Consider the following 23,910-nt stretch of genomic DNA (forward strand, 5'->3'; position numbering starts at 1 on the left):
TGTGGCAAGTGCATTAAGTGCATTCATAGTTACCTCGTCTGTCTGGCATGCAAGAAACTTTCATAGCACGTCTATCAGCAATATGGCTTCTTTTTTTTTAAATTAAAAAAAACCTGCGACAGCACGATAGGTGAGGCGCGGTCTAGCGAGGGATCACTGTACTGTAGTAAACTAAAAGGAATAATTTACAAGGAAGACAAAGGAGAAGGTAAATAACTATGAACTCTGAGTTCAACCTGCAACATATTTTTGACAAATGAGAGTGCAAATTTCAAATGCAAAACACATATGATTCAAAATGTTCATACCGGACAGTTTTGAGATCTGAATAGTGTGGGCATGGCTCTCCAAGCCAAAACGTCCCAGGCACTTCCTGCCATCCTGATAGGGGAGGTTGAAGTTCCTCATTAGGTACTCAGTAGGGTTCTCCTCCATGTTCAACTGATCCGCGTACTGCTGGTTGAAGAAGCCGATTTTCTGGAAGCAATCAGCACAAACTTACTGCAAAAATGGTTAACTTAAAAAAATAAAATACATTCAAACTAGACAATATTGTATTTACTAAAAATACAGTATGCCAGTATAAGATATATGTATCTTTCAAACGACATTGTACCTCATATTTCCCTCAAAGTACATGTCTGTTAAATTTAGTTTTTTCAGTTGATTAAAATTTTTGCTATCCCTACAAGATTCCCTCTAATTTTTGATGTGCCACAGGATACACTCACATTTCCTAAGCAGGCCTTGGCTCAGAGCTGCAAGAACCCATGTGAGAACAGTACAACATGATGATGTCCATTAAAACAAACATATACACGTGGACAAAATTGTTGGTACCCCTCAGTTAAAGAAGGAAAAACCCACAATTCTCACTGAAATCACTTGAAACTTACAAAAGTAACAATAAATAAAAATGTATTGTAAATTAAATAATCAAAATCAGCCATCACTTTTGAATTGCTGATTAACATAATTATTTAAAAAAACAAACTAATGAAACAGGCCTGGACAAAAATGATGGTACCTCTATAAAAGATTGAAAACTATTTGACCAGACTGACATGATTAACTCAGGTGTGTCCTTTAATTGACATCACAGGTGTTTCCAAACTCATAATCAGTCAGTATGCCTATTTAAAAGGGAAACAAGTAGTCACTCTGCTGTTTGGTGAAAAGGTGTGTACCACACTGAACATGGACAACAGAAAGCGAAGGAGAGAATTGTCCCAGGACATCCGAAAAAAAATTAGACAAACATCTTAAAGGTAAAGGCTATAAGACCATCTCTTAACAGCTTGAAGTTCCTGTGACAACAGTGGCTCATATTATTCAGAAGTTCAAGACCTACGGGACAATAGCCAACCTCTCTGGACGTGGCCGCAAGAGGAAAATTGATGACAAATTGAAGAGACGGATCGTTCGAATTGTATCCAAAGAGCCCAGAACAACCTCCAAAGAAATTAAAGGTGAACTCCAAGGCCAAGGTACATCAGTGTCAGATCGCACCATTCGTCGTTGTTTGAGCCAAAGTGGACTTCATGGGAGACGACCACTGCTGAAAAAAAAATCATAAAAAAGCGAGACTGGAATTTGCAAAAATGCATGTTGACAAGCCACAAAGCTTCTGGGAGCATGTCCTTTGGACAGATAAGACCAAACTGGAGTTTTTTGGTAAGGCACATCAACTCTATGTTCATAGACTCAAAAACCAAGCATACGAAGAAAAGAACACTGTCCCTACGGTGAAACATGGAGGAGGCTCAGTAATGTTTTGGGGCTGCTTTGCTGCATCTGGCACAGGGTGTCTTGAATGTGTGCAAGGTAAAATTAAATCTGTAGACTATCAAGGCATTCTGGAGAGAAATGTACTGCCTAGTGTCAGAAAGCTTGGTCTCAGTCGCAAGTCATGGGTCTTCCAACAGGACAACGATCTAAAACACACAGCCAAAAACACCCAAGAATGGCTGAGAGAAAAGTGTTGGACTATTGTAAAGTGGCCTTCCATGAGCCCAGATCTGAATCCCATTGAACATCTGTGGAAGGAGCTGAAACATGCCATTTGGAGAAGACACCCATCAAACCTGAGACAACTTTAGCAGTTTGCTCATGAGGAGTGGGCCAAAATACCTGTTGACAGCTGCAGAACGCTCATTGACAAATACAGAAATCGCTTAATTGCAGTGATTGCCTCAATAGGTTGTGCAACAAAATATTAAGTTATGGGTACCATCATTTTTGTCCAGGCCTGTTTCATTAGTTTGTTTTTTTAAATAATTATGTTAATCAGCAATTCAAAAGTGATGGCTGATTTTGATTATTTAATTTTCAATACATTTTTATTTATTGTTACTTTTGTAAGTTTCAAGTGATTTCAGTTAGAATTGTGGGTTTTTCCTTCTTTAACTGAGGGGTACCAACAATTTTGTCCACGTGTGTATAAGGCGCACCGGATTATAAGGTGCACATAGAGTTGAAACCATAGTACTGGCTGGGGTTGCATTATGCATACACTGGATAGAGTTGCGTTATGCAGCCACTAGATGGTGCTTTACTCAAGGGAATGTATTAAAAACAATCAGCAGTCATCAAATTTTATTAATATAATATAAACTTTAGTCATACAATATAACCATTGTATGGATATAATACTAAGAAATATTAATTAAAAAAAATCAGATAAAACAGAGAATGCGTTATTCGATATTTAACTACTAAACAGGAGCCGCAGAGCACAGAATAGATCCAGATCGAGCCATGCACTTGTGAATGCTGCGCCGCAATCCTTTTGATTTTCCCTTCGGCATGCATTATATATTTTTGACCAGCTATTTCATTATGGAGCACAAAGAAGTTACAAATAAACGAAAGTCAGAGAAATTTAAACGATAAACTTGCAACGGTATGAGTTTGGGGCCAAGCGCGGGTGAAGGTGTGGCGCTGCTGTCTTTCATTTTTTCCTCTGCATGCATTAAATATTTGCGACCCGCTATTTCTACGGAGCACAAAGAAGTTTGGAAAAAACGAAAGTCAGGGAAATTCAAACGAAAAACATGCAACAGTATGAGTGGGGAGCCCAGCGCAGGTGAACGCGTGCTGCCACTGTCTTTTTAATTTTTTTCCTTTGCAGGCATTATATGTTTTTGACCCGCTATTACGATATGGAGCACAAAGAAGTTAAGAATAAACGAAAGTCAGGGAATTTTAAACGACAAACATGAGTGTAGGGTCACACCCGCCTAAGTCCTAAAAAAAAAAAAAAATCGTGTTGGGCCTGCAAATCAAGTTAATTAATCGCGCTGGGCCGGCTTTAATAACCTCGGCCAGGTTGGTTTGAACTGTATTTTTTTTAGGCATAAACTATAGTTTATGCAGTCAGCACATGATTTGATCCATATATAAGGCGCACCGGATTATAAGGCGCACTGCCACTAAAAAAAAAAAAAAAAAAAAAAAAAAAAAAAATCAGGCTTTTGGGTGTGCGGAAAATACAGTGCTTACCAATCGATGATTCCTCCTCATCTCACCCTTGGTCTGTAAAATACAAGACAGTGTCACTCGTGGTGGACAGATCCATTATTACCTAAATAAACTTCAATACATCGACATACATACAGGGTTTAGTTTCCCGTTGAGCAGCAACAGCAATGTACTCTTCCCAACACCATTTGGGCCAACTATACAAACTGGAGGAGAGAAGATAAAAATAAAAAACCTCCTAGAATCTCTTATCTGTGTTTTACGTCTGTAGTTACATGGAGGTCAACATCCTCACCATTTACATTAATTCCGTGATGGAACCTAAACTGACACATAAAATAACTTTGTTGCAAAAATGAACACTTTTTGTATGTACTGCATACATAGAGCAAAGCCCTCCGGGAAGAGAAAACCTTTCACACTCCCCCACTCGCCACAGCAATTATAAATAAGATATTATCTATAAAATTTGTATAAGTATACCTATCCTTTTTAACCTCTATAAAAATGGATACCCATTCTTTTTTAACATTAAAAAAATATCAATCAACCTTCAACAACTATTAACTACTTTTTTCAGCGTTTATACAAGTTAGTCTAAAAGAGAAAAAAACAAGAATCAAAGTGTCTGAAAAAATTTCCCTATTTTATTGCAGTTTCAATTCATATTGCAAAAACAAAGCCTTTCCATGGTGTCCTTCCGCAGCATCGCCCCGCTATGTCAACATGAGTATCATACTTCGAAATCAAAAAAAAAAAAAAAAATTGAGCAAAAAAACAAAACAAACACACGTGCAAAAGAGTCCCTTAGGACTACTTGGATATTACTAAGTGGATTATCACTTTATTTTCATATGACCACTGACTTCCCAGTATTTATACAGTAAAATTCCTCAACAACGAAACCTGCATGAGCAAAAATACCTCCCAATGTGAAAAAAAATCCATGCATTGAAGCCTTTTCCCCTTTCTTACTTCCTCATACAAGGAAAAATTACCCTGTTGCACAATACGAAATGTTTTTTTTTTCTTCTGTATTTGTGTTGCACTGAAGTTCACTATAGTGAAAACAAGCCTGCGGCGAAAGACTCGGTTGGTTTATACTTGACGCACCGGGACACATTTTGCAGTACTTAAGGGGACACTGTATAAGATTTAGACCGTTTTTCATTAAAAATGAATCAATTAAATTATTATACATTTGAAAACCTTGCAAATAAATGTGCTCTTACCAACTAACAGTATATTTTAAATATAACCGTACATCTAGTTATAATAAAATTATATTAAATGGGACCTGGCAGTTCTCCGGAGGCTGCCCTTTTTGTTATAGCTACGAACGAAGGTAAATGCAGCACCTCCTGCTGTCCGCAATGAAAACGGTCTAAGTCTTACACAGAGTCCCTTTAATACCCTAGCTGATATTTAAAAACACAATGCTTTTAAATCACAAATTTTTAACATCATCTTCTGCATAAACAAGAGTTTAACAAATTCTAAAATGATCTTACTTCTGGATTCCATGTCAATTCCAAAGTCTACATTCCTGAAGAGCGGCTTCTGACCCTCATAGCAGAAATCAATGCCTGAAAAAAGGAGACAAAGAAACAAAAAATGTTGGATTGGAAATGGATGAAAATGTTGGGGAAAAAAAAGTTGGGTTTTTTTGTGCTTCTGTACATTCACTGTCAGTCTTGTAGATCGTACTACAGAGCTTCCCAAAAGGTATTTCATCAGTACAATAATCATTATTTAAACTTTTCACAGTCTCTCAAATTGTTTTTACTTCCAGTAAGTCCGCTTCTTTTAAATGTTAAATTTGAAAATGAAATGTGTTGTATGGGAAACGCAGCAGAAGAAATGCCTTCTTACTGTGCAGGCCCAGAATGGGTGGAGAAAGAGGAGGAGGGTTTGGAAAGGTGAACTTGACGGTGTACTCTTTGGGCCTCTTCAGCAGCTCTGTGGCTTCGTGGCTCTCTTCCTCCTGACCTCCCTTCTTCTTGCCTTTCTGTTGTTTTCTCGTCAGAGCTTCTTTAGTCTGCTTTTCCTGAACGCACCATTGGAATAAACGTCTCAGAAAAAAATGACTGGAGAGGTGTGAAAAAATGTGGACTTTCAGGTACAGTTAGCACAGATTTCTGAGCTGAAGCTAAGGAGATTCAGCGAGATGGCTGGTCCAAACTCACAGCCTGTTTGGTGGACTTGCCACCAGCCTTCAAGTCCTTAAGTTTCTTCTCCTGCTTGTCATACTGTTTCTGGAGCTCCTTTTGCTTCTGGACATACATTTTTTTGAAGGTCACTATAAAAATAAATTTTAGGTTAGTCAAACATTTATCTTCTTTAAATCATGCCACTGTACCCAACATTGTATCCAATAACTAAGTATGACGTACGATGCACACTTAAGTTATATGAAAGTATTAAATACTTACAGTAGTTCCCTCTGTAGTAGTAGAGTTTCTGGTTGTCTAAATGCATAATGTCAGTACACACGTCATCAAGAAAACTTTGGTCGTGGGAAACTATGAGCAGGGTCTTCTTCCAACCTTGAAGGTAGCTGGAATAGATAAATATAATTGAACGAACAGATATATTTGACAGCTGATAAGAAAACATGTTATATATTACTATAAAATGACTGAATTGCAGTGGTGGCGTGTAAGGGTCAGCAAGACCTTCTCTGCTGGCCTAATATAACCTGACATTATCAAAGCCATCAAGAATCCTCACGTAGAACGTGACGTAACTGGACGCTCACTGCAGGAAGGCAGTGCTAAATTGATCCACCATATTTAACGGTGGAAGTGGTTAAAGTGTTTAAAAAAAAAAAAAAAGAAAAAAAATGTTGCTAAACCAGCTAGCGTTAGCGTACATCGAAGCCAGACGCGCAGACCCGCTTTTTTTTTTTAAACCCACAATAGCTGTAAAAAAGCAAAAAGGAAATTGGGCCGACGCGGCTTTCAGCATTGGCGTCCATGTCAATACAAAAGGATTTATTATTAGAAATGAAACGTGAAGACAAACTCTACAAGCAGGTCATGAAAGTCTTTCTGAGGGTAAAAAAAGAAGAATAGATTTTGTAATGAAATAATGTAATGAAAGATCTTCGGGACAGCCGTTTTGGGTGTTTTTGTCATTTTATGTCATTCATATTCAATTGTCATGTTTGGTTGGGTTTGGTTGTTGTGAGTTTGTGAAGTTTTGTTCATGTTTCTGTTCCACTCGCGTCTGCCTTTATTATCTGCGTTCTCTCTGTCTGGTGATACTTTGTCCACGTTTGCTCCCAATTCGGTCCTGCCTCATTTCTTTGTTAAAACTTCCTTTTTTGTGCCACATATTTCTCAGTTTTCCTGCATTTTTTGGGCCCCCTGCCTTCCTCCTCCCAACTCACCATGCCCAGACGTGACAATTTTAAATTGCCATTTGTAATTTAGCGTACAATCTTGTTAAAACTTGCCTGCTCTTCGTGGACTTCATAAAACTTTGTGGACGAATAATTTGAAATTCGTATTATGTTAAGTTTTGGCACGTAGAATGATAAGTTTTAATTAATGATGCGGGTTTGTTGATGTTTAAATGCTATGAAAAATAGCCTGCCTAGCCCAGTAATGCGTACGTGTGTGCATGAGGGGTCCAATCACTGAAGACCTGAGTGTGAAATGCACGGACCGCCACTGCTAAATTGTATACCTAAAACTCAAGTGAGTGTACTGCAAAGTAATTTGACTTATAACTTATGACTTATAACACTACACATATGACACGATGCATAGAGAAATGGATGGATTCCATTTCATTGGAATTAGAATCAGAACAAGAAAGGTTAAAAAAAGACAGTTTTACATACTTGTTGAGCCAGATGACAGCATTCAGGTCCAGGTGGTTGGTGGGTTCATCAAGCATCAGTAAGGTGGGTTCCATGAACAGAGCTCTGTGGAGTTGGTGGATGTGAAGGAAGAAAATCTTTCAACAAGTGAATGTTGAGTCAGTTTTAACCCTTGTGGTAACATGTTTTACAGGTGTGATAACTAAGTCATTTATGTATATTTTTGTTACTTTCAACCACACAAAATTTTCAGTGGCATTAGAGCTATCCATACACATAGATTTTTTTTTTCTTCATTTTTTGCCCTCTAAGGACAATAAAAGCAGTACTGTGCTATGTCCAAAACCAACTATGCTGGATATATATATATATATATATATATATATATATATATATATATATATATATATATATATATATATATATATATATATATATATACAAAATGTAATTGGAAAATATCATATGGCATAATTATAGCCTTGAATAAGTAAAAACAATTTTCTTCCACATTCCCATTTTTTGACAATGGCAGTTCTTGTTGCAAATACACTGAAACGTAAATATTTTACCAAAATCGTAGATGTTTTACAGTTGGGATAACTAAGTCATTTCTTAATTTTAACTTTCAACCGCTCAAAATGTTCAGTGGCATCAGAACTGTCCAGACATATGTACTTTTTTTTTCTCTCTTTTTTTTTGCCCTTTGTATACAATAAAAGTAGTACAGTAATGTGTTATAGCCATATATAAAAGCGAAAAACATACAAGGCAATCATAACCTTGACAAGGTCAAAAAGTCCTAACAACTATGAAGAATTTATAATGAACAGACATTACGTAACCAACAAACCATCAAATACTGAACAAGAACAACAAACTAGAACAACTAACACTTTTCAGAACGAACAAACAACAAACTAGAACAGAAACACTTTTCAGAACAAATGAAAAAGAACACTTGTTAGAACTTTTTTTTTTTTTTTTTTAACAGTTTTTGCAAATTGTCCTCATGTGCTTCCAAGTCGGTGTACCTCACTTTTCACAAATGTTGGAAGCAACCAGTTTTTCTGTGCAGAATCCACACTGCTTTCTTTTGTGGTTACCACAACCTGCAGCCTCCTCTGCTTCTTGCTCTGCAGTCGGCATGCAACCAGATTTAAATTTCGGCAGGGAATATGCTCGGTAATGCTACTAATGGCGCGTGTGCATTTGTGGGTCTTGCTGGCAAGTTCTTAAAAAAATAAATAAATAAAACTTATCCTTTGAAATGTGTAGTCCGCACACACTTTGTTTACTTTTGAGTAGGAGCTCTGGAGAGACGCTCAACGCGTATTTATGTGACGACGTTTGAATCTCCAACTCTTGATTGTTCCATCACATTTTTGCCATGCACACATTATTTGAGACGTAACTAATGCAATTGATGTGGTAATCGCGCGAAATGCATTTTTACACATCAGGTTTACAATAGATCAAATAATATGAATTATAATGGAGGTCTATGCTACGATTTTGGGAAACTTTGTGCGTTGTGTATTACATTTTTCTGACACCCAGCTGCAATACTTTCAAAACTTCACCATGGTGCCATTTGGAACTTCAGCACATTTTACACACTCCCGGGAAATTTTAACCCTCTAGTGTTTTTTTTAGGTTGTGTTTTTTATGCTTTTGCATTGATTTAAACATAAAATTTACCAAATTTACTAAAATGGTAGATGATGGCGCATAAAGGTTAAACAGCGAGTTCAAGTCTACCTGGCAAGGGAGACTCTCATTCTCCAACCTCCAGAAAACCTTTTGGTGGGTCTGTTCTGCATTTCAGAGGTAAATGACAAGCCTGCCAAAATTCTCCTTGCCTTGGCCTCAGCTGCTGCAGCTCCAATTGCTCTCAGTTCCTCATAAACCTGATAAGAGGAAAAAATCTTTGTAGCCAAAACAGATTAAGACGCATACAATACAGTAAAGAACATACATGGATAAACGTTTGGCTCAGTGGATGGGTATGTATTTACAATGTAACAACCTTGTCTAGTCTATCTGCCACACTGTCCTCTCCCTTTTCCAGACGAGCCTGAAGCTGCTTCTCCTCCTGCAGCAGCTTCAGACGGCGGGTGTCGGCCTTCAGCACTGCCTGAACCGCAGGTGTGTCATCAGCCACCACCTCTGATTGCACACATGCACACGAGAGCATGCGTTAATGGGACTGAGCACACTGCCAAGAAAATGGCAGAGAAAACATTCTTACCCTGCTCACACAGCAGCACGTCGATGTTGGGGGGAATACTCAGAGCCCTGTTGGCTATGTGCTTCAATAAAGTGGTCTTCCCTTTGCTGAAAAAAACAACAACCAAAAAACAGTTGAAATAGTTTATTTATTATACAGCCATAGTAGTACACAGTTATAAACAATGTGTAAAAAAGACCGTGAGATACTAATGGCTGATTCCAGGTTATTTTAGTGTTTCATAGTATCTCACAAATTGTCTGCTCTAATATTGTTGATTTCTGCAACAATTCTTTTTTAAATAAGAGTTACTTCTTGGCTACTGATCAATGGCAAGGGCCAACAGTTTGATAAAATATCAAATATACTCAAATTATTGTGGGTAAATATCATCTTCTTATTGCCCTCCACGGGCAATGCACTGGCGTAACATCTCGCACTCACCACATTGTGAAGAGGTGCAACTGATGCCAAACTGTGCAGACTGGGCGCCTGCTCATTGCTATCAGGTCCTTATTGTAAGCATCTCAGACTTTACTGCTCTCCACTACTGTTATGGTTTGCTCATGTGACACAATACTCACTTTTTGAACTATACCAATTTATTTAAACAATTATTATTTACACATTGGTATTTAAAAATGTACACCTATGCACCTAAGTGTGATTTTAAAAAAGACAATGAAAAAACTGGATGCAGTTTACTGCTGAGTGGGATGGCACTAGTTATTCCTCTCTCGAATAACCACATACATGCACACAAAGACTCAAACATAATGTACACAAATCTCATCTCACTTGCCAGCTTCTTTTACAAAAGGGCTGTGGGCTACTCATCATGTGGGCCTCGGGGACTACAGTACCTGGTTCCTTCTAGAACCATGTTGGTGACAGCTAGCGGAAAACACACTGTCACGCAATTCAAGGTGGCAAAAACATGAAGCAAAGGATCAATTTGGATTCACATCTGTTGAAATGAGGAAAAGTCCAACTAACTGGGTCAAAGCGAAAGCGATTCTTTGTCGAATATTTGTACCACCTTGCATGTGCCCCGTGCATTCATGACAAAGCATGAGAACAGTGTGCTACAAATACACAGCTAGCTTGAGAAGTGTACAATTTAAAAACAAAAAAGTGGCAAAATGTGGCACACTATTTTAAACCGCTAATAAGAAGCCAATCTGCACTCAGACAAAAAATGTGCCTGCCACAGTTTAAATATATACTTTATTTATATGAAAATTACCCGTTAGGTCCAACCAAACCATATCTTCTTCCAGCCACGATAAGGAGGTCAGCGTTGACGAAAAGTTCTTTGCCATGGGCAGAAATACTGAACCTTTCCAGCTACACAACACAAAAAAGAACTTTGTGTGAGGGACTGAATATACTGTAATTAAAGAGAAAATCTGACACAGTGTCATTAGAATTTGTCTAGAAACAAGAGAGTGATTTTAGCATTCCCAAAGCAAACCTTGATATCAGAAGCATTTTCTAGCATGGCCTGTCTGGAGGACATTTCAGCTTGGGAAATTGAGAAATCTCCCTCCAAGGCGTTTTGGGCACGGAGGCTTGCCACCTGACGCTCATACTCCAGCTATAAACACAAGTGTAAAAAGACACATTGGAATGTAACACAACACGAACCCAAACAAAAAGTTCAAAAGAAACAAAATCACCCATTACTATATACATTGAGTAAATATTTAATTTAGCTTATCAATATAAAGTGTTGTTTACCCTATTACATGAGTTGCTGAGTAGTATTGTGTAGTAAATATTTATAACTTATTTGATACAGAACTCAAAATTTTTTGTACCTTCTATTTTGCGTAACTTTCAACAAATTTTAAGTTACCATTTTTTTCTTCTTCTTTTTCTCCTTCTTGCTAAGGTTAGAAAAAGGGTCATCATCTTGTTGCTGTTTGGCCTGCTCTGCAATGATATCCTCAGCACTCTGCTTTGACACAAATGGTTAAAACACAGACCCAGAGTAAACAAACATTTGGAAAATCAGACACATACGAACCATCATCATGTCATCCCCGTCACTGTTGTACCCATCCCCTTCATCATCATGGTGTGATTCCTCAGCAGGTTTCTTTTTCTACAACATTTGGAAAAAAGGCATCTTGGTGAAACAATGAGAATGAATAAAAACCAAACCACTTTTAAAACATTACGTACAACTTCTTTTACTTTGTCCTTTAGCTTCTCATCTTCATCATTGTCCAGCAACTACAAAGCAAAAAGTAAACAATAAATAAATGCATGGAAAAATTTGCATAGAAAAAACAAAAACAAAACAAAAACAAGCACATACAAGCACAAGCATAACACTATGAAATGTCATAAAAAAGAGAGGTGATAGCTGGACATGCAAAAGGGAAAGAAACAAATACCTAAAATATCTAGTACTAAAGTTAGAGAGAAGTTTTACTCCAGGAAACACCAAAACTGAGCACCCACAAAGCACCCACCTTCACCTTAGATTTAGCTTTATCTTTTTTCTTGCCCTTCTCAGCCTCCTGTATGCAAGATGCACAAATTGTAGGTTTATACTCCATAAATGATAATGAAATATTTCTAAGACATGTATTTACAAAATACAGATTTAATTGCATAGCTTTACAAATATATATGATGCCTGTATTACAAAAAATAAATAAATAAATAAATAAATAACATGCCTACGCTGTCATACATTTTACATCAACTTCTGGTATTTTATGAATAGATTTTTCTTACTAGCTTCAAGCTGAAAGTCTGAAAAATTGTCAAAAATGGAACAAAGGTTTCTATTGTTTCATATATTAACATATTTACATGTACACATACACAACTGATTTAAGGAGTCCACACACCCCTGCTCAAAACCCAGGTTTGTGTGATAGTAAAAGAGATGAAGATAAATCATTTCCAAACTTTCCGCGATTGGTTCTTATAACTTGTACATTTCAAGTGAAAAAGTTCCAAGTCTTTTAGAGAGTTGAAAAAACAAACTGAAATAACATGCACTTGCTGAACTTTTGTCCTTAATCAGAGGCACTTTAAAATTAATTCAGATAATGTTAAAGTTTCAACCCTGGTTTTGCTCGAGCTCAGAACAGGAGGTGTCCAAACCCGGTCCTTGAGAGCCACTATCTTGCATGTTTTTTATTTGTCTCTTCCAACCCACCTAATTCAAATAAGCAGCTTTTCAGCGCACGCAGCGAAACCCTGATAACGTTCCTGCAAATGGTATGTAATCCACTCTACACAAAACTTCAGCATGTGCACAAAACAAAAAAAATAAAACAAAAACAGAGTATGCAAAATCCAAATTAATTTACAAACACATAGATTACTCACATACATGTAAATGAATGAAAATACTGTCTCTATTGAAGGAAATAATATGTTACAATTGTGACTGATAACGCTTTGATGTGCTCAGAGATGAACAAATTGAAACATGTTTCATGCTTTGCCAATAATCTCAATTTAGCTGCTCACTTGAAAATGTTTATTGTTTGAAGGCGAAAGTGTTTCAAATCATTCCCAGTTCATCAGATTCACACCATTCCAATGTCATATTTATCCATGTTTCCATTTTACTCATTCCAAATATTTACAGATCTCCCACAATTCCCTGTTTTCCAGGCCAAAAATCCTATTGAATTAACATTGGGAGATTTTACATTTCATATTTACAGCATTCACATTTCATATTTTCAATATTTAGCTCGTTTGTCTCACCTTAGGAATCGTTCCCATCACTTCAGTAATTCATACATTCCAATATTTTCCCATAATTCCATATTTTGCACCCTTTAATATTCTACAATTCATTTTCAATGGGAGGATTCCCCATTCATTCCCAATGGGAGATTCAACATTTCACATTTTGAGCTTTCCCATTTCAAATTCATAAGATTTAACTCTTTCATTTCACCCTATGGATCATTCCCATCATTCAAATAATTCATACATTTGACAATTTCCCATAATTCCATATTTTCACTTCAATATTCCAATATTCATGTCCAATGGGAGTTTTAACATTTCATATTTTGAGGTTCCTCATTACACATTCACAACATTTAACTCATTCATTTCGCCTTAGGGACCATTTCCATCAATTCATAAATATTAATATTTTCCCATAATTCCCTTTTTTTCCACCTATAATAATTCCCAATGGCATGTTAAACATTTCACATTTGAAGCTCACCATTTCACATATACATCATTCCATTCATTCCGTTCACATTTTCATTATTACTGATATTCACACATTCCAATTATTCATAACTATTTTAATATTATTGCTCATAATTCCTCATTCATTCCAACTGTTCTCACTAAAAAATTGTAACGTTCCTTCTTTGTAATTACTCATCCGATTTACACTGTTCGAACTTTAATCAATTGCCCCGATTCCCGCCATTCCATGGTTTTGTCCATTTTACTATTCCCACAAGTCAAAATTTTCTCACAATTCCACTTGTTTCATTTTTTCCCTTGTATCTTCTACATTATTTGGCCTATTCAAATCATTGTACCAACCAACTTGGTAACATTCAGAATATTCCACATTATTCCACGATTCAAAACCGCTCTCTTCAACATTTTCGTCTTCACATGCAATTTCTTCAGGAATAGCACATGTTCTAGTTTTCTAATCTTGTTTGTCACGACTGTACCGTATTTATTTATTTATTTATTTATTTGGTACAGCAATTTCATATGAAATGACAATTTATATTGTTCTAATTGTGTTTGTTTGTTTTGTTTAATCTTATTTCATACTATAAAAGCTAAACAGTTTATAACTAGCTACAAAATTTATCAGTTGTCCACATGCTATTTTGTATAAAAAAAAAAAATCAATCTTAAAAATCAAAACTTCGTACATGTAAAAAAAAACAAACATTAGGAGGTCTCCCTTTGTTGTTCTGTCTTGCAAAGCAGAAACAAGTAGTATGATGATTCTTTGCACTTATATAGATGGAGACAGAAATAATGTTTAATTAAATATAATTGAAAATCAATTCTAAAATCGAATCGGGAACTGCAAAATTTCACTTGAATCGTGAGACAGCCAAAGATTCCCACTCTTACTGGCAAGTGAGTGCCAACTTTTGCGATAGCTTAAATGTGATGGGTTAATTCCAAACTGGGTGCATCTTCATTTGTAAGACGTTACATTTCTGCAACCACATTGTCTCAGTGATTTCTAAGGTAATTATCCTTTCTTTATCATTTTCCAGTAGAGTGGTGCTGTCTTAGGTCACATTAATAGCAGAATAGGTTTTGAAAACGCTATCTATATTTATTTATTTTTAGTCACAAAAACCTTGCATTAGAACAGAAGTGTGGTAGACTTTTTACATTCACTACATGTAGAATATAAATCACAAAAACCTTGCATTAGAACAGAGGTGTGTAGACTTTTTCACTGTATGTAGAATTTGGGTACAATTCCTCACCGATAACATTTTACCATTGAGCAACAGTGTTGGGCAACTTCAAAACTGTAATGCATTATTTATTACTTATTACTGTCATTTCAAACTAATTAGAAACATTACAATATTACTGTATTTGAAATGTAATGCATCTCACTACTATTGCATTACTTTTGAATTAATCTCACCACTGTAACTGGAAATAAGGATTTGCCATTCTAACTGTAGCTCATTACACTCATTACACATCCAGTGAAAGGTTGGGTTAAGCCTAAAACCAGTACATGCCAAATATAAAAGTATTGTATTGTGAACGTTTAAAGACAAGATACAAAAACTTGTTTTTGTATGTGAATCCCTTTTTTATTTTAGCTTCACAGCATAGTGATGCATTGTTTATGCTGACAAGGATCTTGCTGACAAGGTTTCCAAATGCTGGTGGAAAGCAGCAGATATCTCCTAACAAATCTTCTAACTTCTTCTTGTCTTCATCCCTCAGCGAGACAGCGGTATCCTCCACATGTTTTCCTCTCGCTAACTTCACGACAGCTTTTTAGGTGTCGTGTACAAAGTGCACCAAACGATTATATTTTTCTTGTCTTTATCTCTGACGAACTGAAAGTAATGGTCATATGTTCATCTTGTGTACACATTGTCCATATTCAACCTGCCGTTTCATCTAAGCTATAGTAAATCAGCAAGGAAACATTTTGCCTCAGACTTTTCTCCTCCGATTTCACTATGTTTTTGATTAATTTGGTGGGGGAAAAAACACCACTTTCAGGCTAAAAATACATTGTAATGCATTACTTTACTCTCATTTGTAACGAGTACAATATTACTATTCTTTGTGTGCAATATATTACATCACTGTGTTACAGTAAAAAGTAATGCATTACAGTAATTACATTACTTTTGTATTGCATTACTCGCAAAACTGTTCAGCAAGTAGTATTAATCCTCATGCAAATAGAAACATGATACCTTTTTAATTGGTTCATCTTCCTCATCAAAATCAGACTTGTCTTCCACATCACTAATTCCCTGGCTGAGAGCTGCAAAAATGTTACCACCCTGAAAAACAACACAAATATGTTATACCGTCAGCATGGGAAGTGTTATTGCCAACTGTGATGGTAACCGATGATGCCAAACCTTGTTCTTCTTGTTTCCTTTATTCGGGGGAACAACTGTGGGGAGCTCATCTTCCTCATCACTAGCTTGGACTGATAGTTTTTTTAATTTCAGCATGACATCTTCATCACTGTCATTGCCTGTATCTCCACCTTTTCCTTTCCGGCGGTCCTTTTTCTTTTTATTTGGCTGAGAAGGATGTCAATAAAAGATTGAACAGAGCTGTTTAGAAGGAGGGCGCATTTAAAATCACTTCTTTGATAGTACTTGAAATACTCATGAGGTCACATTACAAGTCATATCAACTCTTTCAAATCTGAACACTACAGTATAATAGTCACAGTGATTGGCCACTACTGAGACTTGTTAGCTTGGGCATTTTCCATCACGCAACTTTAGTTTCTGTGACATTTTTTTTTTTTGTGCATGAACAGCAACAATGAACTTCAGGATCATTTAAAGCAGAAAACTTAAGGACGGCTAAATTTCCGGTGAATTCCTAGTTGTTATGACCCGTGGGTCATATGTAGTTTTTGTATGTTCTGCTGTGTTCTCCTTTGTTTGTGTGTGTGCATGTGCATGAGTGCCTTTTGGTTGGAGTGTGTCAATTGTGTGCAGGTGGTGTCATCCCATTGGCTGGCTCTCCTGATTGGCCGCCCTATTTAAACAGTCCACGGACCAAGCTCTCTCTCTCCGGACGTGTTTGTTAGACGTGTTTGTTAGACTCCTGTAGATCGAGCAGTAGTAGGAGGGAGACGCCGTTTTTGTTTAACCCTTTTTCTCCTGTTTTTGCGTTAGGTAGATAGTGAGCCAAATGTCATTTGTTTCCTTTTTGTTTGGCTAGTTAGTTAGGGATTCAGAATATCTTTTATTATTTTGTTTGTTTGCTCTCCCTCTGAAGAAGCACACATGGTATATCCCAGTTCCCCTAGGCTGGGTTTAACACTAGTGAATTTCGAACAAAATAAATCAATAGTGTACAGCATCTTAAGGCAGCTTAGCTCCTAGGATCATTGGGACATGCAAACCCTACACATCATTAAGGTGATGAATGATTGTGGGGTGTTTAAAAATAAAAGTTTTTTGTGCGGGAAAAATGGCTTTGCATTTATTTATTAACTGAAACATTGTAGAGGGGTAATTTCAATTCTATGATACAGTGATATTTTTGCTCAAGGTTATCACACCATAAGGTTCTGATATCAGCCCATGCCTGGATGGAAGTATGTCTGTATCCTATGTCCGTAGTTTCATCACTCTTACACAAGATTATATGCATAAATTTAAGCACATCCTCACCCACAAGTCCAAATTGATAAATCTGGTATGTGTCATGGGAATGTTCGTATGCAGTCTTTATGCACACATCTTTTGTGTGTACAGGCTTCATATATTGACGCCCTGGAACAGATTGTGTTCAATATTGGGGCTTTCACCACAGAGAACGGTGCTTTACACGTAAAGATAAAGAACTTGTATTTGCTTTTGAATTTTTGGCTTCATAGAAGAGCTGAGTTGATAGAAAAATAGAACCTACTACTAAAATCAAAGAACATTCGGAAGAAGCTACTCTAAGCAAAGATCACCTGTTTTGCATCTTTCACAGGAATCTCAACTTCTTTTTCGGGTATGCCTTCTGTCTGAAGTTCCTCAAAAAACTAGAGTAAAACACAAATAACAATAAATCAAGTAAGTCCAAGTGTAACATATGTCAGCAATTAAGTCGGGAGACACTTTGACATTTACTCACAGTTTTTTTCCCCTTTTTGTCTTTCTTCCCCTTTTTCACTGCCTTATCTGTGGGGTGAAGAAGGACATGAGATATCAAATTGTGGAAAAAACTTGTGGAACACTTAAATATTAGAACAGTATAATATAATTATATGGAAACATGTCTACTGCACTTCAGCGCTGAAATGATTGAGTTGATTTCAGAATCTGTACTTTAATGTAGTGAAGAAGATGAATCAATATTTCAAGAATGACATTGAGTACTCATGCATTAGAATGCATTATAATCTATCTGTATTGTTACTTAAGTACAGTGAATAATTTTGCCCACCGCTGGTCACCGCAGTCAAGTATTATCACTATACAGTATTTTTATGTGCTCATTAGTAACAGCATTTTAAGTAGTGTTTGGGTACTTAAATAGTCTAGAATTTGTCCGAGATAAACGTAATTGTAACACTATTGAAACGAGTCCCAAAATCATTTACAACATTGCATCATTTTCATGACTCGAGAGACACGTCACCGCTAACATCAACACAATGTGCTATTAAATTAGGCATCCATACTTCCTGACCAGTTCACGTTCGGCCAATTTTAATACATCTGTAAAGAACATTTTAAACCAATTTACAACGTGGATCAGACTTTATGTTTCAAGTATAATTTCACTAATGAAGCTGAGGAACAGTCACAAAAACATCAAACCATTCACATTACAAACACAATATTAACAATTTGGATATCTCATTCCGCAAATGAGTTAGTATAGTTTTGTTTTTAATTGATGTTTGAGCTACTGTACCGCCGGCTGCTAGCTTAGCTAGCTAGCCTACAAAATAACAATTATTTCTGACCTGTTGTTGATAGATCGTCATCACCAACCCACTCTGGTTCTTCTTTCCCTTTCTTGGGCATTTTTTCCGTAACCTGACAGATCAATCAAATGCCGTTGTCAAAACCAGTATTAGAGCCACAAATGTCACGCGGCCCAGTAAATTAAGACACTTCTTCTTCGGCTGTTGCTTCTTCATTGGTGCGCAAACCAGGTCAATGGCGCATTGTCGCCTCCAGCCCATTTGGACTATGAATCGTGAATTGACAGTACGTATTACTGTGCAATAAAAAATGCATTGAAAACCTCTATCAATGGCCAATCCAATTTCTTTGAGGAAATAGCTCATCAAACATGGCGAACTGCTATTAATAATAATGCAACAAAACATTGGCATTGAAATCCTAATGCATTCATAATTTTTGTGTATTTTACATTTCTCTTTTCATCACTAAAGAATCTTCCTTTTGTCATAATTTCGGATGTAGAGTATTTGCATCAACGAAGTATTGCATTGGGCAACGGCTGTTGTGCATGCAACGATACTTTGTTTCAATTGGCCAGTTTGATTGTTCTGTGTCACATTATGGTTGGATGGGGATGTTGTTTTGTCTTTTATTGCCACCTTGTGGTCATTTACATTATATGCCCAAGAGGCCCAGCCTTCCTTATCGCCGTACGACAGTTAAACACCTCGTTCGTGGCAAAGTTGAGAAATTATGTCTTTTTACAGAGAGAGAGAAAAAAACAGGAACATTGGTTCTAATTAGCTGTACAAGGCAGGAAAACAAGTAAAGAAATTAAACTTCCATGCTTCAAGCTTTCCTTGGACCAACTCAACCCGTGTTAGCTATCTGTTTAGTTTGACAGCGACATCAAACGAGGACAGAATAGCAAAAAGACACTACAGCCAAGTCTTGCCGTACGAACAGGATTACAACTGGACTTTTGATTGGCAATTTGAAAGAGATGGATGTCCAAGAGAAAACAGATGATGTCCACAGGTCCATGGGACAGGGACCATTGTCACAGTCTGCTGCCAGCAGAGTATCAAAACGTAGTAGTCAGTCATCAGCCAGTATGGCAGCGGCACGAGCACGCTGAAGTTGCACCCATAGGGGTGTCTTATGCTGGAAAAGAAGCAAAAGTAATGAAAGAAAAGGCACGACTCACTACAGATACAGCATACAAAGAAGCAGACCTACTGTACAGGCACAGCTACACGTCTTGAAGTTAGAAAGGGCAGCAGCTGCAGCCTCAGCAGAAGCAGAGGTTGCAGAGGCTGCTGCAGAAGGAGAAACACAGTCTCACAGTGAAAATGACATTCCAGTACCCTTTTTCACTTCCACCCAGCGAACCAGAGACTATGTGCAAAAACACTCCATGTCAAGTACCAGTGAAAACCAAATAGAAACTGGACAACTAGTTGCGGAAGAGGTAAACTTCCAGCCACTGCCACCCAGCCACACGTTTAGAGCGCACATGTTATAGCCAAAATGGGATGCGGGCCAGCAACCCATGCCAATTCTGAAGAAATATAATATGTCTCCTCAAACAAATTCACAAAATTCTCCCACTAATGAGTCTGCTCCCGTCCCAGACATAGTAAAATTCCTAATTCGTCAGGAAGTAGTAACTTTGGTCTTCCAGAAGTTTGACGACTATCCGCAGAGCTACTGGGGGTGGAAATCCTCCTTCATCAGCCTCATTAAAGATCTGGGACTGTCGCCAAGAGAAAAACTGGATCTCTTGGTGAAGTGGCTAGGACACAGGTGTCAAATTTAAGGCCCGGGGGCCAGATCCGGCCCGCCACATCATTTCACGCGGCCCGCGAAACGCCCATCCCTATTCAAGTTTCCCATCAAAATACCACATTTGTAAGTCATCTTCAGCTTTTAAAATTGTTTAGGGGAAAAAGCAAACACTTTTTGCCCTCACCCTCTCTCTGATTTCAAAACTAGTTGGAAGTGTGACAAATACATCCAAAATATATTTTATCACAGTCATCCCGACCCTCTGACAGAAACTGTAACTGCAACGTGGCCCTCGATAAGAATGAGTTTGACACCCCTGGGCTAGGACCTCTGTCATCTGAGCAGGCGAAGAGGATCAGTTCTATACATGTGCAGAGCGTAGCTGCGGGCCTGCATATGGTATGGAGGCGTCTAGAGGAAACCTATGGTCTTCCAGAAGCAGTTGAGAAAGCCCTTTTTGAGAAGCTCAACGATTTTCCCAGAATCTCCAACAAAGGCAATTTAAAACTACAGGACTTAGGAGATCTACTTCTGGAGCTTGCAATGGAAGAAGACTATTTGCCTGGCTGCCAATTGTTGTAAAGGTACCATATAGATTACAAGAGAAGTGGATCACTGCAGGTTCCCACTACAAAGACCAAAACAAAGTCGCTTTTCCACCATTCACCTTCTTTTCACAATTTGTACGCAACCATGCCAGGACAAGAAATGATCCTAGTTTCAACTTACTTTCCTGTGGTCCCCCACAGCTCACCAACAAAGAACTGAAAAGCAGAATTCAAGTATCAGTATGGAAGACTAAGATGGGCAGTGGATCTACTGAAAACAATGACCAGGAGAAACATTGCCCTCTCTACAAAAAACCTCATCCCCGCAGTAAATGCTGCAGCTTCAGAAATAAGACAATTGAAGAACGTAGAGCTTTCCTCAAGGAAAATCGCTATTGCTTTAACTGTTGTGCTTCAACAAATCACATGACAAATGACTGTAAGGTGCCGAGAAAGTGTACAGAGTGTGGCAGTGAAAGGCATGTTTCCACTCTGCACCCTGGGCCTGCTCCAGAAAAAAACATGCCAAAGGTGGTCCAGCAAGGCGGGGAGGCAGACACTGAGGAATGTACGGAGCAAGAGATCGATGAATCAACAGAGGTGACATCGAAGTGTACTGAGATCTGCGGAGGAGGAGAAGGTCCAAGGTCGTGTTCAAAAATATATCTTGCAAAAGTCTATCCAAAAGATCATCCAGAGAAAGCAGTTTGGCTATACGTGGTTATGGATGACCAAAGCAACCGCTCCTTAGCACGGTAAGATTTCTTCGACCTTTTCAACATCGGAGGAGACGCTGTGACCTACATGCTAAAGACATGCTCGGGTGGAATGGAAATGGAATGGAAACCACAGGAAGGAGAGCACATGGCTACATAGTAGAATCTCTTGATGGAAGCACATTAGTACCTCTCCCTACTCTTTTGGAGTGTGACTTAATTCCTGATGATAGGTCCGAGATTCTTTTTCCAGATGAGGCACAACATCACACCACCTGAGAGCAGTGGCTGACCAAATCCCACCGCTCGACTCCCAGGCACACATCCTCCTACTCATAGGTAGAGACGTCCTGAGACTTCATAAGGTGAGGAAGCAGTACAATGGACCTCACGATGCACCATATGCACAACGTCTCGACCTAGGGTGGGTTGTGATTGGAGATGTGTGTCTGGGACGTGTTCATAAGCCTACCAATGTAACGGTCTACAAAACAAACCTGCTGAACAATGGGAGGTCGTCATTTGTCGCACCCAGCTCAAACACCATCCATGTTAAAGAATCCTTGTCTGGTCGTACAACGCAGCCAAGCCATTTTCGCCAGCATTCTAGTGACAGCACTGTACAAAAGGAGACCACCAACAGTCTCGGCTCAACAGTATTCGTCAGGACGAAGGATGACAATCGGCCTGCTCTATCAGTAGAAGATCAGATGTTTCCTGAAATTATGGATGAAGCCGTTGTCAGGGATAGCTCTAACACATGAACTGCTCCCTTGCCCTTTCGTACACCACGCTCCGCCTTCCAAATAACAGAAGTCAAGCACTGAGACGTCTCAATACTCTCAGACGTGCACTAGATAAGAAGTCGGACATGAAGGAACATTTCATCAGTTTCATGCAAAAGATGCTTGACAAACAGCATGCAGAACAAGTGCAAACACTTAAAAGTAATCAACAATGTTGGTACTTACCAATTTTCGGGGTCTACCACCCACAAAAACCAGAACAAATCAGGTTTGTTTTTGACTCGAGTTCAAAACATGAAGGTGTTTCCTTGAATGACGTCCTACTAAGTGGTCCTGAATTCAATAACACGCTGGTAGTACTACTTATGCGCTTTCAAAAAGAGGCCATAGCCTTGACAGCAGATGTGCAACAGATGTTTTACTCCTTCAGTGTCCGTGAAGATCATGGAGATTACCTGAGATTCATTTGGTACCAAGATAATGATCTCAAGAAGGACATCACCGAATATAGGATGAACGTCCCATGTATTCAGGAACAGCCCCTCACCAGCTGTGGCGATATATGCACGGCGGAGAGCTGCCTACGCCGGAGAGGAAGAACATGGCACGGATGCAAAGGAATTTTTCAACAGAAACTTTTACGTCGATGATGGGTTAACCTCTGTCCCTACAGAAGAAGAAGAATCAACCTTATAAAAAGAACAAGGAACATGTTGGCAGAGTCCAACATACAACTTCACAAGATAGCATCTAACAGCTACACAGTCATGAGATCCTTTCCTCCAGAAGACCTTGCCAAAGGTCTCAAAGATTTGGATGTTGTAGGGGAGCCCTTACCTGTCCAGAGGAGTCTGGGGCTGTGTTGGAACCTCAAATCGGACAGTTTCATCAAGGTGTCCAAAGAAAAGAAGCCATACACCAAGAGAGGTGTGCTGTCCACAGTTAACAGCCTCAATGAGCCTCTAGGATTTGTAGCTCCCATTACTGTGCAGGGAAAAGCTCTGATCCGGGAGCTATCTTCTGAATGATCTACTTTTCCTCCTGAAAAGGAACAGTACTGGCGAGCTTGGAAAGATTCGCTATGTGATTGGAACACCTATCCATCCCAAGGCCCTAAACCACGGTACCCCTGTGCTCAGCACGACAGAAGGGGATCTGCATCTTCTCTGATGTGTCTACTCTTCCCATAGCAGCAGTGGCCTACCTACGGGTAGTAGATTCCTCCGGACAGTGTCACCTTGGTTTTTTGATGGGAAAGGCTGGAGTTATGTGCTGCCGTCCTTGCTGTTGAAATGTCAGAGCTGATTTCCCAGGTGCTGGACCTTGACATAGAAGCTCTGAAAATTTAAACTGACAGCAACATTGTCCTGGGCTACATCAATAACACATCCCGTCGGTTCTATGTCTATGTGGCTAACCGAGTCATGAGAATCAGAAAGGCCACACACCCAGATCAGTGG

At 38.4% G+C, this 23,910-nt stretch overlaps 1 protein-coding gene across 4 annotated transcripts in view; it reads right to left on the reverse strand.

The window, feature by feature from the left end:
* Positions 1-18,920, reverse strand: part of abcf1 (ATP binding cassette subfamily F member 1) — a 40,776-nt gene extending 21,856 nt beyond the window's left edge. Inside the window, exons 1-22 of one of the 4 annotated variants that reach the window (XR_015863947.1) lie at positions 18,709-18,920; positions 17,871-17,917; positions 17,707-17,778; positions 16,142-16,309; positions 15,971-16,060; positions 12,017-12,064; positions 11,724-11,774; positions 11,566-11,643; positions 11,395-11,493; positions 11,011-11,133; positions 10,783-10,883; positions 9,558-9,643; positions 9,336-9,475; positions 9,068-9,216; positions 7,328-7,411; positions 5,913-6,037; positions 5,667-5,779; positions 5,353-5,527; positions 4,992-5,066; positions 3,616-3,686; positions 3,502-3,534; positions 309-477 (exon numbers count right to left, since the gene is read on the reverse strand). Coding sequence is in view for 3 of the 4 variants with exons in the window: in XM_088404493.1 (XP_088260619.1) it covers positions 309-477; positions 3,502-3,534; positions 3,616-3,686; positions 4,992-5,066; positions 5,353-5,527; positions 5,667-5,779; positions 5,913-6,037; positions 7,328-7,411; positions 9,068-9,216; positions 9,336-9,475; positions 9,558-9,643; positions 10,783-10,883; positions 11,011-11,133; positions 11,395-11,493; positions 11,566-11,643; positions 11,724-11,774; positions 12,017-12,064; positions 15,971-16,060; positions 16,142-16,309; positions 17,707-17,778; positions 17,871-17,917; positions 18,709-18,769 (2,158 nt within the window). In the remaining variant the exon portion in view is untranslated. The remainder of the gene's footprint in view (positions 1-308; positions 478-3,501; positions 3,535-3,615; positions 3,687-4,991; positions 5,067-5,352; positions 5,528-5,666; positions 5,780-5,912; positions 6,038-7,327; positions 7,412-9,067; positions 9,217-9,335; positions 9,476-9,557; positions 9,644-10,782; positions 10,884-11,010; positions 11,134-11,394; positions 11,494-11,565; positions 11,644-11,723; positions 11,775-12,016; positions 12,065-15,970; positions 16,061-16,141; positions 16,310-17,706; positions 17,779-17,870; positions 17,918-18,708) is intronic. The other 3 variants (XM_088404494.1, XM_088404493.1, XM_088404495.1) reach the window with 3 other exon arrangements.
* Between the last annotated feature and the right edge of the window lie 4,990 nt (positions 18,921-23,910).

The sequence above is a fragment of the Hippichthys cyanospilos genome, chromosome 21, assembly GCF_059441005.1.
Source record: "Hippichthys cyanospilos isolate Australia breed blue-spotted pipefish chromosome 21, RoL_Hcya_1.0, whole genome shotgun sequence".
Lineage (NCBI taxonomy): Eukaryota > Metazoa > Chordata > Actinopteri > Syngnathiformes > Syngnathidae > Hippichthys > Hippichthys cyanospilos.